The sequence below is a fragment of the Molothrus ater genome, chromosome 30 (assembly GCF_012460135.2).
Source record: "Molothrus ater isolate BHLD 08-10-18 breed brown headed cowbird chromosome 30, BPBGC_Mater_1.1, whole genome shotgun sequence".
NCBI classification, from domain to species: domain Eukaryota; kingdom Metazoa; phylum Chordata; class Aves; order Passeriformes; family Icteridae; genus Molothrus; species Molothrus ater.
This window is the reverse complement of record NC_050507.2, coordinates 857,445-876,225: the sequence shown is the minus strand read 5'-3', so window position 1 is coordinate 876,225 and position 18,781 is coordinate 857,445. Positions and strand designations below refer to the sequence as shown.

The 18,781-nt window shown below is 57.5% G+C and overlaps 2 protein-coding genes across 3 annotated transcripts; both read right to left on the bottom strand.

Annotated features, from left to right (window-relative positions):
• Positions 1–327: 327 nt before the first annotated feature.
• On the bottom strand, positions 328–1,260 carry LOC118697214 (apolipoprotein F-like; the record flags this gene model as incomplete). Its single annotated transcript, XM_036399749.2, has 1 exon — positions 328–1,260. A coding segment is annotated over one exon (933 nt), but the record flags the coding sequence as incomplete, so codon positions are not given.
• A 258-nt stretch (positions 1,261–1,518) lies between these two features.
• On the bottom strand, positions 1,519–17,662 carry LOC118697273 (protein timeless homolog). 2 transcript variants are annotated; one of them, XM_036399822.2, is made up of 29 exons: positions 17,339–17,662; positions 17,120–17,273; positions 16,916–17,030; positions 16,779–16,841; positions 15,853–15,954; positions 14,679–14,834; positions 14,477–14,610; positions 14,310–14,397; positions 13,449–13,625; positions 13,158–13,375; positions 12,524–12,627; positions 11,763–11,932; positions 10,714–10,839; positions 9,711–9,862; positions 8,481–8,578; positions 7,357–7,474; positions 6,493–6,694; positions 5,562–5,713; positions 5,019–5,104; positions 4,814–4,937; positions 4,653–4,735; positions 4,431–4,579; positions 3,828–3,993; positions 3,661–3,729; positions 3,470–3,588; positions 2,464–2,602; positions 2,346–2,382; positions 2,120–2,223; positions 1,519–1,990 (listed from the first exon to the last, which is right to left on the bottom strand). In XM_036399822.2, exons 1-29 carry the CDS (start codon positions 17,493–17,495, stop codon positions 1,869–1,871), a joined length of 3,684 nt encoding a protein of 1,227 aa, XP_036255715.1. In that variant the 5' UTR covers positions 17,496–17,662; the 3' UTR covers positions 1,519–1,868. The 2 variants fall into 2 exon arrangements, with proteins under 2 accessions (XP_036255715.1, XP_036255714.1); XM_036399821.2 differs by having other exon boundaries at positions 14,679–14,837; positions 17,339–17,661.
• Positions 17,663–18,781: the final 1,119 nt, after the last annotated feature.

Sequence of the window (18,781 nt, the reverse complement as noted above, 5' to 3'; positions counted from 1 at the left end):
GGGGACAGAGAGACAACGACAGGTCGTGGGGACAGAGCCAGAGGGACGGGGACAGCCTGGGGACAGGGACAGAGCCCTGGAGACAGGGACAGGCTGGAGGGAGAGAGGGAAAGAGCCATGGGAACAGGGACAATGCAGTGTGGCCGCTGGGACGGGGACAGGGCTGGGGCTGTAGGGGACAGGGACAAGCCAGGCCCAGCTGCCACCACGTGGCTCAAGCCACCACGTGGCCAAGCTCCGGCTGCCCCAGGGCAGGGTGACCCCGCATCGATCTGTCCCCAAACAACGACCCGCCAGCACCACCTGCCACACGTGCCCTTTATTCATTCAGACGATGACCACAGCGCCGCTGTGCGCGGTGGGCACCGGCGAGGGCTCCCCGGCCGAGGTGAAATACCCGATGAGCGCCCTCACACCGGCCTTGAGGCCCGGCTGCAGCCCCAGCTGCACCCCCATGGCCACCGGACCCCCCAAACCGCCGGTGAGCGCCGCCAGCCCGGCATAACCCAAATCCTCGGCGGCTTCCAGCGCTCGAGTGGACGCCGTGGCTTCACAGCCCTGGAAGGCGAAGTAGACGCTGGTGCCGAGGTTGTAGAAGATGCTGACTCCCGGTACCCATTCCAGCACCCGGTGCGCTTCCCGTTCCCCCGCCGGGCTGCAGGCATCCTCATCCTCCCGCCGGCGCCGCCGCACGGCGCCGCCGCACGGTTGGACCCGCGGCAATTCCCGTTTTTCCCGGCTCGGGGGTGGCGTGGGCTCCGCGCTGTCCCGGTTCAGAGGCGGCTCCGTGCCTGGCACGGGAGGATCCGCACAGGCAGAGCCCCCCGGGCTCAGCGCCAGCCGGAGCAGCAGCAGCGCCAGCGGCCGCGGGGTTGGGGTGCCCGGTACCCGCGCCAGCCCCCGCAGCAGCGCCGCGGCCGTGGCGGTGCCCACATCCCGTGCCAGCTCCAGCGTCTCGGCCTCAGCCTGGGGGGCACAGCCGGCTTTGAGCAGTGCCAAGGTCAGGGCAGCACGGGCCAGCCCGCGGGGCAGCGCTGGCAGCCGGGAGAAGCCGGGGAGGTGATGAGGATGAAGGCTTTGGCACGGTAGCCCCGGTGCCCGCGGCGGGATGGGCTCTGCCAGCCCCGCCAGCTCCGCCAGCAGCGCCCGGTCACCACCAGCCAGCCCGGGGCTGATGATGGACGCAGCCATGGCCTGGCTGAGGATGAGGAGAGGGAGGAAGAGCAGAACCTGGGGCATGGCGGAGGCGCTGGGAGGTGGGAGAAGGACAGAACCCCGTCAGAACCCCGTGGGTGCAGCCCCCCGAGCCCGCCCGGTGCCCCCCCCCCGGCTCCTCACCGGCTCACCGTTGTCCCCTGTCCTGCTGTCCCCTCCCCTGTCCGGTCACTGCGGCCAGCCCGGCCCCCTTTATAGCCGCGGTTATCGGGGAATTGCGACACAGGGACAGGGACTGGGCACGCCCTGAGGCCAGGGAGGCTCGAGCCCCCCAGCCCCCCTGCAGACCCACACACACCCAAGGAGGGCAAAAGTCGCTTTTATTTATTTAGGCCTTGTCTAGATTTAAAAAGTTTTAGGATAACAAAAACCAAAAAAAAAACCCGAAACCCCAACGGCTGAGGAAAAAGGGAGGGAATTTGGGGTAAATGGTGACACCAGGAGAAGGGGGAGGAAGGTGGGAGAAACTGGTTGCTTGTGCAGCCTTTAAAAACAGCATCAAAACCTGCAGAAGGCAATCTGCAGAAACCCCAGAAGAAAACCTGTAGAAACCCAAGAAAAACTGCAGAAAAGCTGCAGAAATCAAATAAAACCTGCAAAAAGCCCAGGAAACAGCAGAAGGCCCTGGGCAGAGGCAGGGTCTGAGGAGCTTCTCAGTCCTCCTCTTCCTCTTCCAAGCAGCGGATGCGCTTCCTCCTCCCCCGGGGCTGTGGATCCTCCTCTTCCTCCTCCTCATCCTCCTCAGAGCGGGGAGCTGGAGGGGCTGGCTCGGTTCCTGTGGATGGAGGGAGAGGGGAGAGGGCTGAGCCCCCCAGGGATGTGGCAAAGGGGACAGGGACAGGACAGCCCCGAGCCAGCAGCGCCCACTCAGCCCCCAGGAGCGAGCAGAGGGGGCTGAACCCACCTGAGCTCCCACCATCCTCATCCTCATCCTCGCTGGCGAGCTCCCGGCGCCTCTTGGTGCGCGGCTGCACCGGGCTGGGGACAGTGACAGGGACAGGCTTCTCACTGCAGGCGTTGGCACAGCTCAGGGACAATGCAGGGGGCTGAATCCCCTCCCCAGGCAGGGAGAAGACCCTCCCCAAAACAAACCAGGACCCCAAAAGCTGAGAAGGGGGCTCTGCTCTCACCTGTCCGAGTCTGATCCCAGCCCTGCCAGCAGCGGCTCTGCAGAGGGGCACAAGGAGAGGGGCTCAGAGCCAGCCCCAAAACCTGGGGGTCCCACACCCCCACGGCCCCACCCCTCACCTGCAGCCCCATCCTGGGGGCACCTGGGGGGCTCCGGAGGGTCCTGGGGGGACCCTGGGGGGCCACGGTGGGCGATGGAGGCGGCCGCACGCCGGAGCTGCTGCGGGGTGAGGGCGGCCGGGATGCGCCAGAAGGATTCCTGGGGGACAGGGGGACATTGCAGGGCTGTGGAGCCGTGATATTTTCTGAAAAATCCCTAGGATTTGTCTCCTAAGGTGTAGCCATGATATTTTCTGAAAAATCCCTAGGATTTTTCTCCTAAGGTGTAGCCATGATATTTGCTGAAAAATCCCTAGGATTTTTCTCCTAAGGTGTAGCCACGACATTTTCTGAAAAATCCCGAGGATTTTTCTCCTGAGAGGCCTCAGGAACAAAATGTAAACAATAATTTTCTGCTGCTGTGGAATGCAACAGGTGCATCTTTGATTGGTCTCATGTGGTTGTTTTTAATTAATGGCCAATCACAGTCTGGCTGTCTCAGAGTCTCTGAGAGTCACAAGATTTTATTATTTTATCCTTTCTATTTTATTATTATTTATTATTTTAATAATAATAAGAATTATATTATTATTATTTATCCTTTCTATTCCTTGCTAGCCTTCTGATGACATCCTTTCTTCTATTCTTTTAGTATAGTTTTAATATATCTTTTTCTTTTAATATAATATATATCATAAAAATAATAAATCAGCCCTTCTGAAACATGGAGTCAAGATTCTCATCTCTTCCCTTGTCTGGAAACTTCCACAGGGCTGTGCTGGGGACAAGGGGATGGGGACAGGGATGGGGACAAGGGGATGGGGACAGGGATGGGGACAGAGATGGGGACAAGGGGATGAGGACAGGGGTGGGGACAGGGATGGGGACAGAGATGGGGACAAGGGGATGAGGACAGGGGTGGGGACAGAGATGGGGACAAGGGGGTGGGGACAGGGGTGGGGACAAGGGGATGGGGACAGAGATGGGGACAAGGGAATGGGGACAGGGATGGGGACAGGGACCTCACCTGCTCATTGGCGGGTGGCCGCAGCCCCAGCTGCCGCAGAAGGTTCCGGAAGCGCCGGTCCTCCATAGCATCCTCGTTCTCCTCCGTGAGCGGCACCAGCGGCACCGGGTGGGACACACCTGGGGTGGGAGCACCATCAGCGGGACCCCGACCCCACAGCCCCCAGCCCAGCCGGCCCTGACCCCACTCACCGTCCTCCTCGCGGTCCCCTGCTGCCCTCCGCAGGCAGCTCTGCAGCCACCGCAGGGGCCCGGCCAGCCCTGGGGACAGCAGAAGGTGACAAAGGATCCAGCAGGATCCAGCAGGATCCCCCCCCTCAGCCAAACCCAGCTGGGGGGGTCTCGAGCCCCTCACCCACCTTCCCCATGCAGGTGCTGCGCCAGGTCCTGCCCAGCCCCTTCCTCAGGCACCCAGTGCTCCTCCATGAGGCCTTCATCGTCCTCATCCTCCTCTTCCTCCTCCTCGCTGTCCTCATCCTCTCCTGAGCTATCTTGGGCTGGCATGGCCGGGACACCTGGGGCAGCCTGTGGGAGCCAGCAGGGTTTGGGGGTCCCATGGGTGGGGACAGGCCCCGTTTGGGCATCCCCAGGATGGGGACAGGCCCCGTTTGGGCATCCCCAGGATGGGGACAGGTCCTGTTTGGGTGCCCCCAGGGTGGGGACAGGCCACATTTGGGTGCCCCCAGGGTGGAGACAGGCCACGCTTGGGTGCCCCCAGGGTGGGCACAGGCCCCGTTTAGGTGCCCCCAGGATGGGGACAGGCCCTGTTTGGGTGCCCCCAGGGTGGGGACAGGTCCTGTTTGGGTGCCCCCAGGATGGGGACAGGCCACGTTTGGGTGCCCCCAGGGTGGGGACAGGTCCTGTTTGGGTGCCCCCAGGATGGGGACAGGTCCTGTTTGGGTGCCCCCAGGATGGGGACAGCACCCTCAGGGCACAGCCCAGCACCCTCCAGCCCCCCATACCTGCCCAGGGCCGGGTCCTTGGCTCTTCCTCCTGCGTTTCTTGTACAGCTCCTTGCGTTCAGCCACCAGCCCCAGCCCCAGCAGCTTCTCCACCACCCGAGCCCGCGAGCGCCGCGCCGTCAGGTGCTTCATGATGTTCCCCAGGACGTCTGTGGGGAGGAGAGTCAGGCTGGGGAGGCTACAGGGGCATTTTTGGGGTCTTCCCCCCCGTGTCCAGCTCACCATCCGAGCCCTGGAACTCCTCAAAGAGCCGCGTCAGCTCCTCCTCCTGCTCCTGCGTCCACAGCACGATGCGGGTGCCTTTCCTGGGGGGTGGGAAACAGCTGGGGGTCCCTGCCCTGTCCCAGGGGACCCTGCCCTCTCCCCGGGGGTCCCTGACCCACCTCTCCCTCGGGAAGTCCTTGGCACTGCTGGCCAGCCCCATCCTCACCAGCTGCTTCACCACCTGCCTGCGCGTCCGCCCGGGCGTGGGGAGATGGGCCAGGATGGCAGCGATGATGTCCCCACCTGTGGGACAGCAAGGATGAAGGGACAGAGCCCCTGCCACCCCCCCGGGGGTCCCACTGAGACCCCAGAGACCCCCAGTACCTTCCACCTCCTTGTACTTCCAGTACAGCTCCCGCAGCTCCTGCTCCTCCTGCGGGGTCCAGGGGGGGACCCGGCTCCGGGTGGTCCTGGGGAGGGGCAGAAGGGAGGTGAGGGGAGGGGAGGAAGGAGGGCAGCCCCTCCTGTCGCTGACAACTTTTATGAAAAATCCTTTCCTTAGGATTTTTCCTCCTGAGAAGCTGAGAGGCCTCAGGAACCAAAGGCAAACAATGATTATCTGCTGCTGTGGAATGCAACAGGTGCATCTGTGATTAGTCCATGTTAAATGTTTGTAATCAATGGCCAATCACAGCCCAGCTAGTTTGGACACAGAGCCCTAGCCACAAACCTTTGTTATCACTCTTTCTGCTCCTATTCTTAGCCAGCCTTCTGATGAGAACCTTTTCTTCTATTTAGTACAGTTTTAATGTAATATATATAATAAAATAATAAATCAAGCCCTCTGAAACACGGAGTCAGATCCTCGTCTCTCCCCTCACCCCAGAGCCCCTGTGAGCACTGTCACACCCTCCCTGCCCCACTCACCCCTCTCCCTCCTGCAGGGAGCTGTAGCCCTTGGTCATCTCATAGACGATGGCTGGGCTCTTCCAGAAGAGCAGCTCCACAAAGGCTTTTTTGTTGGTGGCCGCCAGCGCAAAGAACTTGCCCAGAATGAACTTGGCCAAGGTCACCAGCTCCTGGGGACAGCAGGAGGGAGAGAGGGGCTGGGGGGCACCAGGGACAGAGAGTGGGAGTGGGGGACACTGGGGATAAAAAGTAGGGCTGGAGGACACTGGGGACAGAGAGTGGGGCTGAGGGAAATTTGGAATACAGAGCAGGGGAACACCAGGGATGGAGAGAGGGGCTGGGGCCTGCACGGGACAGGGATGGGAGATGCTGGGGGCTGCTGGGGACTGAGGAAGGATTGGGAGATTCTGGGGACAGAGCAGGGCTGGGAGATTCTGGGGACTGAGCGGGGCTGGGGGCTGCAGCGACAGAGCAGGGCTGGGGGATTCTGGGGACGGAGTGGGGCTGGGGGCTGCAGGGACAGACCCCTCCTGGGCTGGAGGATGCAGGGACAGAGCAGGGCTGGGAGATTCTGGGGTTGAGTGGGGCTGGGGGCTGCAGGGACAGAGAAGGATTGGGAGGTTCTGGGGTTGAGCGGGGCTGGGGGCTGCAGGGACAGAGCAGGGCTGGGAGATTCTGGGGACTGAGCAGGGCTGGAGGCTGCAAGGACAGAGAAGGATTGGGAGATTCTGGGGTTGAGCGGGGCTGGGGGCTGCAGGGACAGAGAAGGATTGGGAGATTCTGGGGTTGAGCGGGGCTGGGGGCTGCAGGGACAGAGAAGGATTGGGAGATTCTGGGGTTGAGTGGGGCTGGGGGCTGCAGGGACAGAGCAGGGCTGGGAGATTCTGGGGTTGAGCGGGGCTGGGGGCTGCAGGGACAGACCCCTCCTGGGCTCAGGGCCCTGTCTGACCTGGTGTGCGGCAGCCGCGGGGTCGCTGAGCAGGCGGTGGAAGAGGGCGAAGAGGGAGAGCTGGAAGAGCAGGGGCTCCATGCGCAGGTCGCGGGCCAGGCGGTGCAGCAGCCGCGCGGCGCAGTGGTTGGTGTGGGCGCTGTTCCGGGCGTAGCCCCGCAGCAGCAGCACCAGCGCCCGCACCACGGGGGCACAGGCGAACCTGCCCGGCGGTGCCGTCAGTGTGGCTGCCCTGCAGCGGGACCCCCACAGCCCTCCCCAAACCGCTCTTGTGGGAATCCACAGAGTTAGAGGGAGAATCAGAGGGTTTTGGGGAAAGCTGCAAAAGGCAGGCCTCAGATGCAGCAGAACTGTGAGCAGAGCTAAAGCAGCAGCCATGAGATAGGACAGCAGAAAAATTATTTAAACTGTAGGGAAAGCAAGGGCAGATAGAACAATGGCCTGTGTATTAACGCTTGTCTGAATAGCTCTCTGAGCTGCAGAAAGTTTATCTAGCAAGATATTAGGAAGGTTAAAGCTTAATAATGGAGCTCTGTGTGTTGTGTTTTAGGGCTTACAAGCAGGTATTGTATTCAAAATAAGCAAGCATTGTTTCAACCAAAGGTACGTGTGCTTATGGTGACTGGATAGAGCTACTGTCAATGTGCTTTTGCTTTGTGTGATTGGTCAAGAAGCTTATAAAGTGAGTTGTAACATTAAGTTTTTTGGCCTGCTGCCTGGATTGTGAGCTGCTGGCATCTTCCCATTGTCATAACCATGTAATGAGACTGATGCTGGAAAATAAAACAGCTGGAGGCGCATTTTACAGCAGCCCTGTCTCGTTCGTGTCTGTAAATAGCCCCCCTTGCCCGCGTCAATTCTCACCGCTTCAGGTAGTCGAGGAAGTTGAATTCCTTCTCTGACACCTGCATGGTTTGCTCTTCCTCTTCCTCGTCCTCCTCTTCTTCTTCCTCTGGCTCTTCAGGCTCGGTGGGTGTGTGCCCTGTGGTGGGATGTGTCGCAGACATCTTTTATGAAAAATCCTTTCCTTAGGATTTTTCCTCCTGAGAAGCTGAGAGGCCTCAGAAATGAAATGTAAATAATAATTATCTGCTGCTGTGGAATGCAACAGGTGCATCTGTGATTGGTCTCATGTGGTTGTTTCTAATTAATGTCCAATCACAGTCCAGCTGGCTCAGACAGAGAGCCTGAGCCACAAACCTTTGTTATCATTCTTTGCTATTCTATTCTTAGCCAGCCTTCTGATGAAATCCTTTCTTCTTTTCTTTTAGTATAGTTTTAATGTAATATATACCATAAAATAATAAATCAAGCCTTCTGAAACATGGAGTCAGAGCCTCGTCTCTTCCCTCATCCTAAAACCCCTCTGAACACCGTCACAGGGATGTGCTGAGGGTCTGCAGTGCCCTGGCCCAAATTTTCCCACTTCCCAGGGTCACAGGTGGGGACTTGTTGGAGCTCAGGACCTCTGGGTGTCCCTGCCAGGGGGCTCAGAAACCCTGGCACACAGCCCAGAGCACCTGCGGGTTTGATTATGACCCGTGGAGCAAATCACCAGCTTTGTATGAAGGCCTGAAAGCCACAGAAGTTTAAGTAGTGTAATAATAAAATTATCACTAGGTGAAAAAGTAGATTTTGGGGTTTTTAGAATAGGGGTGTTGGGGACAAGATGGAGGAATTTGGGCGTGTCCAGCCTTTCTTCTTCTTGTCTACCTCCAACTTCTGCTGTGATGTTGGCACTTTTGGATTGGTTTAGAGTAGAAACTCACTGTTTAACATAGGTGATGGGTATTGGAAAGTAATGGTAAACATGTTGTACATAGCTTTTAGTATAAAGAGATAACACCGCAGTGTGCCTGGAATTGTCCTGCTGGATGGACCTCGGCAGGGCAGGAGAAAAAATTTTTTACAGATAAGATATAATAAACAGAGACTTTTCACATATCTCAGGGCTGCAATAAACTGCAAACGTTCTGAGAGGGACTCACTGGGCAGGGGAGCGACGAGGATCTCCTGCAGCAGCCGCGTCTCCTCGGATGGCCCCACATCCGCGGATCCAAACACATCCCCGTCAGGCCAGACCTCCCTGGGGACAATGGGGACACCTTGGCACTGTGTCCCCGCGGCCCAGGGACGAGATGGGCAGCACGGTGCTGGTACCTGTGCCTTGTGGAGATAAACAAAACTCCACGACTTTTGTGAAAGTTGTAAAGCCGGTATGTTTATATGTGGGAATGGTTCTTTTAAAATGCCATGCCTGCTTCTGGGAACTTCAGGTCCCTTTTTATCTCCTTCTCAAATACATATGCCTGCAATTTCACAACAGGTTCATACATATTCATTTTTACGAATTTCTCGTGACATTTGCTGCTAGCTCTTATCAGAAAGAATTCTTAGGTCAGGTTGTCTGTCTCTCTGTCTCTCTCTATCACTTTCTGCCTCTCCCCTCCTTATCTTTGTCCTTCACTGAAGCAGTTTCTCTGAGCTTAGGCTTTTGCAATCAGAATACACAGCAAGCTACATACTTAAAGATGTACATTCCACTTAAATCAAAATGGATTTCTGTTGGAACTCAGTGCATCCCTCTGGGTGTCCAGAGTTGCCGAGGACCCCGCCGGGGGGCTCGGAGACCCTGGCACGCAGCCCAAAACACCTGGGGATTTGATTTTGATCCCTGGAGCAAGGTGCCAGCTTTGTATGAGGACCTGAAAGTCACAGAGGTTTGAATAGTACAATAATAAAATCATCACAAGGTGAAAATGGAGATTTTAGGATTTTTGGTATGGGGGTTATGGGAACAAGATGGAGGAACTTGGGCGTGTCCAGCCTTTCTTCTTCTTTTTCTTGGTCTCCATTTTCTGCTGTGATGGTGGCACTTTGGGATTGGTTTAGAGTAGAAGTGCACTGTCTAACACAGGTGATGGGTATTGGGCATTAAGTTTAAATATGTTATACATAGTTTGTAGTATAAAAGGACAACACCACCCTTGGGGCGGTCAGAGTGCCTGTGGCTGCCCTGCTGAGCAGATCTCGGCTGGGCAGAAAGAAAATTTTATAGATAAGAATGAATAAACAACCTCAAGACCAAAAAGCGAAGAATCCAGACTCGTTCTTCAGACACGTGGGCCGAAACAGAGACATCCTGCACATCTTGGGGCAGCAATTAACAACCAAAACCCGAGAGATTCCTACCCTGGAAAATTTCTGCTCTGCCTCACCTGGCCGAGCGCAGCAGCTGCAGGGCCTGGGGCACGCGGGAATCCCTCAGGCACTCCTGGATCCTCAGCAGAGCCTCCGCCCGCTGCTCCTCCACCGGCGTCTCCGAGGTGGCATCGAAGGGCACCACGTCCTCGGGGAGGGGCACCTCGCCCTGTGTAGGGGAAGAGAACGTAGGTAAATAAAGGAAGTATAGAATGTAATCTTATGCCCTAAAGAGTTGCAGCTGAGCCAATTACTAAGGGTTAGGAGCAGGCCTGATGTTAACAGTAGCCAATAAGAAGAGTGTTATAACAGAGTGGATTGGTTGGTTGAGGAGAACTGGAGTCAGTTGGCTACTGTGAGGATGAGGAAGAGTCAGTGCCTAGAGGAGCTGCCTACAAGAAACATCAAGGAGAAGAAATGAAACTCTAGCAGCATGGAACCCTTGCAATGTAATGGCAATAGAAACTCCTGCAATGTAATGACAACAAAGGGTGACCCCGACGTGATTTGGGAGAGATGACCCCGTGGATTCTGGACTAAACTATATGACCCCGTGGATTTGGGGAAACAGGACTCGACTATATAGCCCCATGGATTCGGGGAAACAGGACCTGAATAATAAACTATTGGTAAAATATATCAATTGCAGCTATTAGTGTTTGTTAAATATGAGTATAAAAGATTTCGAAGATAAGTACTTTGTAAACTGAGAAAAGCTGCAAAACTGAACTAACGTTTAGAAACACATATTTGAAACACTTAGAAATATATATTTGAAATATAATATGCTGTTTGAACATTTGTATAACAAATGGAACAAGGAGGAGTCAGTGCCTAGAGGAGCTGCCTATAAGAAATATCAAGGAGGTACGAAAACTCCAACAATATGGAACTCTTGCAATATATCGGCAATAGAAACTCCTGCAATACAATGACAACAGCCCTGGGGCAGGACAGGGTTATGCTGTGCCCCACCAGCACCCCCAGAACTCCCCGTGGGGCTGAGCCCTTCCCTGGTACCTCCAGGCAGGCCTGGACCTGCGGGGCCAATCCTTCCCAGAGCTGCTCCAGCTCCGTGGCGCTGAGCGGGGCAGGGGCCGCCGGCACATGAGGCTTCTTCTTCTTCTTTCTCCTCACACGTTTGCTCTGGGGGGGCAAGGATGGGGTTAAGAGAGGCTGCCTGACCCTCCAGGGGACCCCAAGGCAGGGCAGCCATGTCTCTGTCTCTCTGGGAACCTATAAAGTGTTGCTCCTACAATGCACCTATGAAATCTATTTGTTGCTTTGAAAATAATTTTTAAAGCCATATTAATTTTTACAGTCCACTCTCTCCCTTAGTGTTTATATGCCCAGCCTATTCTATGCGAATGCATGACTAAAATACTCGTAGGAATTATTCTTGAAATCTTCATGAAGGTTAGAAGTTTTAGAAGACATAATCAGGTGTGTTCCTGACATAATTGCATTCCACAGCAGCAGATAATCATTGATTATCTGCTGCTGTGGAATGCAACAGGTGCATCTTTGATTGGTCTCATGTGGTTGTTTCTAATTAATGGCCAATCACAGTCTGGCTGTTTTGGACTTGCTGGTCAGTCACAAGATTTTATTATCATTCCATTCCTGTTCTATTTCTTCAAGCCTTCTGATGAAAATCCTTTCTTCTATTCTTGTAGTATAGTTGATATATTTTAATATACTATATGATATATTATATTAATATAATTATGATATATTTAATATACTACATATCATAAAATAATAAATCAGCCTTTCTGAAACATGGAGTCAAGATTCTCGTCTCTTCCTTCTCTTCTATTCTTTTAGTATAGTTTTAATATAATATATATTATGTATATATTTCATATAATATATATTATATATTTTATTATATATATTTAATATAATAAAAATATATATATAATAAAATAACAAATCAGCCTTTCTGAAACACGGAGTCAGATTCGCATCTCCTCCCACGTCGGGGCTGCCAGCAAAACTCCACGCACTTAAATCTAACCAATTAAAACTCAGCTCGGGCTGGTGTCAAGCATCACATCCCATCCCACCTGCACCACGAGGTTGGCACGGCCGCGGCAGAAGCGCTCCAGCATGCGCAGGAAGAGGTGAGCTGTCTCCACCAGGTCCCTCAGGAAGCTCCGAGGCTGCTTGGTCTCGTCAAACTTGCGGAAGAGCGTGAGGAAGAGCTCCCGGTATTCCATTAGGTAGAAGATGTTGCCTGGGGAAAAAGGGTGGCAGTGGGAAAAGGTGGGTCAGGGATACCCCAGGTGTTGTAGTGTGGTTTTTATTTGGAGTGTTTATTGTTTGATTTGTGGTTTCGTAGTCCTTTTGGGTTTTTTCTCTCCCCGTTTTTTGAGTGACACACACCTGCCTTTGTTATTTAACCGAGCCAAGGTGTCGGTTTATCTGTTTGTTACTCAGCTACTTCCCTGCCAAGTTTCAAACCCCTTCCCCTCATATCCAGCTGTTAACCCCTCCAGTCCCAAGCAGTTTTCCTCCCTTGTATTCCCTGCCTTGTGTTCCACCCCCAGTTCTCCCATTAGTTGAACACTGTATCCTCCCTTGAGACCTGCCCTCCTTTATAAGCTGTTGTTTGCCCCCAGTTTGAGGCCTGGGAACCCAGACTTGGGGAGTTTAACATCAAATAAAGAAACTTATGTCACCCCCAGGTCCATGCTGTGCCTTTTTGTTCCACCACGGGTAGCTGGGATTCTGCAGAGCCCGAAAGAGGGGGACTGTCACCCCCACTGTCACCACCTAGCCAGGACGTGCCACACCCAGGGATGGACAGAAGGACAGAAGGACTCACTCTTGATGACCTGGCTGCTGTCCCGCACCGCCTGCTCCGGGCAGCGATCCATCTCCTGCAGCGTCCGCAGCAGCTCCTGGTACGCCTTCAGGGCCAGGTGCATCCTGGGCGTGGCAAGCAGGGAGGGGGGGTCACAGGTGCCATGGGGGCTTCCCAGGTAGTTGGGGGGGTCCCAAGCACTCCCAGAATCCCAAATGTCCAAGGGGATCCCAGGCAACACAAAGAATCCCAGATGCCCAGCAGGTCCCAGGTGCCACAGGGAGTCTCAAGAAGAATGCCAGGTTCTGGGATTGACCACCAAAGGGTGTCCCAGGTTTCCAGAAGGTCCCCATGGGGAGTCTCAGGTACTCAAGGAGAACCCCAGGTACTGGGATTCACCACCAAAGGGTGTCTCAGGTGCCCTGGGGTCTCCCAGGTGTCCCAGGACTCCCAGGCACCCACAGGTGGTATCCCAGGTGCTCAGAAAGTCCCAGACACCATGGGGAATCTCAGGTACTCAAGGAGAACCCCAGGTACATCATTCCAGATGTCCAGAAGGTCCCAGACACCATGGGGAGTCTCAGGGAGAACTCCAGGTACTGAAATTCACCACCAAAAGGTGTCCAGGTGCCCTGGGGGTGTCCCAGGTGCTCACCTACGGGCCCAGGTTGTTGCCTCCTTCTTGTCCATCAGTGCCATCTCATAGTACATGGTGAGGTTCTGCTCGATGAAGTGGAAGGCTCGGACCCCCACGGTCTCGGACACCAGCTCGGGCCGGAAGCCCTGGAGCCGGTTGAAGGCCATGAAGAAGGCGGTGGCCCACAGGTAATAGGTCTCATCGTGCTGCTGAGCCTTCTCCCTCACCAGCTGGTCCTGGGGGCAACCAGAGGGTTTCAGCAGGGATGCCACAGGCTGGAGAGGGGATCCCAGCCCTCCCAGCCCTCACCTTGACCAGCAGCATCAGGCGGTTGTAGCAGTCCTCCAGGAAGTCCTGGCAGAAGCGGCGCAGGAAGAGCCGCACGTTGCGGGCGGAGCGGCGGGAGGGCTCGGCCTCGGGGGCGGGCTGCCGGCGCCGGGGCAGCCGCCGCGGCTCCTTGCCCAGGTCGTGGCTGTAGCTCTTCAGCTGCACAGGGGATGGAGCGGCCAGATTTACCCCCCTGTGGTCCTTGTCTCTGTGGCACCCACTATGTCCCTGTCCTGGAGACCCACGCCACATCCCTGGTTCTGTGCTCCACGTCCCATCTTCCAATCCTGTGTCCCACCTGTGCTCTTGTCTCTGTGCCCCCCACTCACATTCCCATCTCAATGACCTCTGCCACGTCCCCATCCCTGTGCCCCCCACTCACATTCCCATCTCAATGACCTCTGCCACGTCCCCATCCCTGTGCCCCCCACTCACATTCCCATCTCAATGACCTCTGCCATGTCCCCATCCCTGTGCCCCCCACTCACACTCCCATCTCAATGACCTCTGCCACATCCCCATCCCTGTGCCCCCCACTCACATTCCCATCCCTGTGCCCCCCACTCACATTCCCATCTCAATGACCTCTGCCACGTCCCCATCCCTGTGCCCCCCACTCACATTCCCATCCCTGTGCCCCCCACTCACACTCCCATCTCAATGACCTCTGCCACGTCCCCATCCCAGTGCCCCCACCCACACTCCCTACCCAATGATCTCTGCCACGTTCCTGTCCCTGTGCCACTCACCACATTCCTGCACCCTGTGCCACGTTCCACACCCATCCCTGTCCCTGTGCCCCCTGCCACGTCCCCAGCCCCTGTCCCCTTGCCCCACACTCACATTGTGCAGCCCCTTGTGGAACACCACATCCCTGTCCCCGATGGACTTGACGCCCTGCAGGACGTAGGAGCCACCAAAACGAGAATGCCTGGGCAGGTGACAGTGGCTGAGTGATGCTGTCCCCACTTTGGGGGTCCCATCCTGCCACGGGGGTGCCCCCATCTCACCTGGACGTGCGCTGCAGCGCCCGGCTTCTCTTCTCCGCCATCTCTCTCTGCCTCAAGCTCTCCAGCTCCCGCGTGTCCTCCCCGTGCTCAGCCCCTGCTGTCCCCCGTCCCAGCGCTGCCAGCTCCTCTGGGCTCTGCAGGCAGCTCTGTCAGCACCATGGGGGCTCTGCCACCCTGCCCTGCCACCCCAGGCCCAGCTCACCTGGTCACGGAACATCAGGGAGATGATCTCCAGGACGTGCAGAGCCCACTGCTGCTCCACCTGGGCGCTGGCCAGGAATTTGAGCAGGTCGTCCATCCCGCTGATGTGCAGAGCCCACAGCACCCGGTCGTGCACGCTGGCATCACCATCCACGCCCTGCTGGGGATGGTGGAGGGGTGTCTGTCAGAATTCAGGACATCCCTCCAGGTGTCCAGAGTTGCCAGGGGGCTCGGAGACCCTGGCACACAGCCCAGAGCACCAGCGGGTTTGATTTTGACCCGTGTTGCAAATTACCAGCTTTGCATGAGGACCTGAAAGTCACAGAGGTTTGAATGGTTTAATAATAAAATTATCACAGGGTGAAAATGGAGATTTTAGGATTTTTGGAATGGGGGGTTTGGGGATAAGATGGAGGAATTTGGATGTATCCATCCTTTCTTCTTCTTGGTCTCCATTTTCTGCTGTGATGGTGGCACTTTGGGATTGGTTTAGAGTAGAAGTGCACTGCTCTAACATAGGTGATAGGTATTGGGAAGTAATTGTAAATATTGTACATGTAATTTTTAGTATAAAAAACTAACACCACCCCAAGGGCTGGAAACAATTCCCAGCTTTGTGTGGGGAGTTACAAGCCACAAGAGTTTGAGTAGAATGATAGTGAATTTGTCACAGGGTGAAAATGTAGAATTTTGGGGTTTTTAGAATGGGAGTTCAGGAGGCAAGATGGAGGAATGTGGGCATGTCCTGTCCTTCTTCTCCTTCTCCTTCTTGGTCTCCATTTTCTGCTGTGATGTTGGCACTTTGGGATTGGTTTAGAATAGAAGTGCACTGTCTAACATAGGTGATAGGTATTGGAAAATAATTGTAAACATGTTATAGGTAGTTTGCAATATAAAAGGACAACACCACCCTGAGGGCAGTCAGAATGCTGCTGGCTGCCCTGCTGAGCTGACCTCAGCCAGGCAGAAAGAAAATTTTATAGATAAGAATTAATAAACAACCTCAAGACCAGAAACTGTAGAGCTCTGACTATTTCTTCAGACACACAGGCCGAAACAGAGACATCCCACACACCTCGGGGCTGCAACTAACAACCATCAACCCGAGAGGTGTCAGGGTCCCCACGGAGCCACTGAGGCTGTCAGGGAGGCAGGGCAGGGCCCTGTCGTGGTACCTGTTCCTCTGTGGGGTCGGGGGGCACGTGCAGCACGTTGCGCACCAGCAGCAGGATCCTCTCGATCAGCAGCGTGTCCTCCTCCTGCCGCTGCTCCCAGTCCTGGGGGGACACAGCTGTCAGGGACCCCCACAGCCCCACGGGGGTCCCTGGCAGGGAAGGACCCCACAGCCCTGCAGGATGGACCCTACAGCCCCCAGGGACCCGTGGCAGGGACAGACCCCAAAACCCCTGAGGGAGCCCCAATAGGGACAGACCCCACAGCCCCTGAGGAACCCCAATAGGGACAGACCCCACAACCCCTGAGGAACCCCAATAGGGACAGACCCCAAAACCCCTGAGGGAGCCCCAATAGGGACAGACCCTACAACCCCTGAGGAGCCCCAATAAGGACAGACCCTACAACCCCTGAGGGACCCCAATAGGGACAGACAGACAGACCCCACAGCCCCTGAGGGACCCCCAATAGGGGCAGGCCCTAAGGAACCCCAGTAGGGACAGACCCCATAACCCCTGGGAGAACCCAGCAGGGACAGACCCCACAGTCTCTGAGGGACCCCACATCCGCTGAGGGACCAATGGCAGGGACAGACCCCATAACCCCTGAGGGACCCTCAGGAGGGACAAACCCCACAAACCCTGAGGGACCCCAGCAGGGACAGACCCCACAGCCCCCAGGGACCCCATAACCCCTGAGGAACCCCCAATAGGGAAAGACCCCACAGCCCCTGAGGGACTCCAGTAGGGACAGACCCCACAGGCCCTGAGGGACTCCAGTAGGGACAGACCCCACAGGCCCTGAGGACAGACCCTGGAGCCCCCTGGTAATTCCAAGACCCTGCAGCCCCCACAGGACCCCCCAGCAAGGACAGCCCCCACAGCCCCTGAGGGATCCCCACCAGGGACAGCCCCCCAAGGGGACTCACCAGCTGCAGGAGGCTGTAGAGCTTCTCACTGAGCACCCCGAACACCTTCTCGTTGGCAAAAGCCTGCAGAGACCCCACGTGAGCAAGGGAATTGGGCAAAGCCCCCTGCCCACAACACGTCCCCGGGCAAAACTCACCTCCTTGTAGGCCTGCAGGTAGGACAGCACCTGCAGAAAGTGGTGACGGGAGGTGGCATCAGCTGGCACCTTCCCAAAGCACAGCAGGGCCGGCTGGGTCAGGTTCACCATCAACCTGGGAGGGAGTGGAGAGCTGTGAGAGACCCCTGCCCACCGAGGAGCCCCCACAGGGCCACCCCTGACCCCAAGCCTGCCCCTCCATACCTGATGACAGCATCAAAGAGCACCTTCTCCTGGGGGTACTGCACCAGGATGGGCAGGAGATCGTTCTGCAGGATTTGGGCTGCCCCCAGCTGCTGCCGCACATCCCGGGTCTCATCCTCGTGGCGAAGGTACCGGATCAGGTCCTTGACGCTCTCTGGGGACACGGAGCCGTCAGTCCCCGCCGTTCCCGGTGTCCCCCCCGCCCCGGTGCCCACCTACCCAGGCAGTCGGGCTCCCGGTGGTACACGTCGCCCTCCAGGTAGCCCAGGGCGCTGCAGGTGGCCAGGAGCTCGCAGTTCATCATGTACCAGTCCATGCAGCGCGGGGCTGCGCACCGGATCGGTACCGGGGGCCACCTGCGGGCCACCGTCAGCATCGGGGACCCCCGGTGCGGTTCTCCCACCCGTTCTGGGCTCCCCCGCTATAGGCAGATCCCGGGGCACTCTCCGGTCCCAGTTTCCCCGACACCGATGAACCTCCCAGGTTTGGTCCCGCTCGGTACCGGAGCCCACCGATCCCACAGCAACCCCCAGGCTCCGGTACCACCTCGATCCCAGCGCATCTCCCGGTCCGGTCCACCCCAATATCGGAGCATCCCGCAGCCCCGGCGCACCCCAAGCCCGGTTCCTCCCGTTCCATATCATCCCCCCCCAGTTTGGGTTCCCCCCCAGTCACGGACTAAACCCCAGTCCCAGTCGGTCCCGGTGCGTTCTCGGTCCCGGAGCATTCCTGACCGCCCCCCCCCCCCCCCACCCCACCCCATCCCGGATCTCAGCCCCCAGCTTCCCCCAGACCCCCCTGATCCCGGAGCATCCGGAGGTCCCGGTTCCCCCAATCCCGTATCAACCCCCGGCCCGTTCCCGAACTAACCCCCGGTTTCGGTGACCCCGGATCACCCCCAGTCCCCTCTCCCGGGCCATCCCGGGACACTCCCCGCTCCCGCACCCCTCGATCCCGCTCCCCCCCGGTCCCGCTCACCGCCGCCCCGTCCCCGCCGCCCTCACGGCCGCGCTCCCGGTCCCGGCGCGGGGGCGGCGTTACACAACCGCCCCAGTTCCCGCGGGCCGAGGCCCCGCCCCGCCGCACCCTTCAAGCGGCAACACCCCCTGAGCAGCCCGGCGGCCCCTCTGGTGCCCCCCGCTCCGCGCACCCCCCCTCCGCCCACCACGGGCACAAACCGGCGGCTCGGTGCCTCGGGGTGCCCCCAATCCCCCGGCCCTCGCCCCCCGGCCCGCGGCGCTGAGGGGTGGAAGAGGGGAAGGGCTCATTGCGGGGAAGGGACGCGGCGGCGGCGTTGCCCTTTTAAGAACGGTGCTGGCTGGGCGGGGCCTGCCCGGGGCGCGGGAACGGGCGGCCCCTCCCGCCACCCGCCGGGCGTGCTCCGGTGTCCCCCCCCTATTCTCAGTCCCACCCGGTTCCCGGTGCCGGGCACGGCCGCGAGCGGTTACCAAAATAAAAGAGCAGGTTTAATTCACCGAACACAGAAGTCCCGCCGCGGCGGGGCGGGGCGGCCCCGGCCCGGTACGGGCGGCCCCGGGCAGCCCGGTTGGCCGGTTCCCGGCAGCAGCGGGGCCCCGCCGCCGCCCGCCCGCCGCGCCGCGCCGCACACACACGCACCACACGCACCGCGGCGGCCCCGTCACAGCAAAGCAGCGGCGGGCG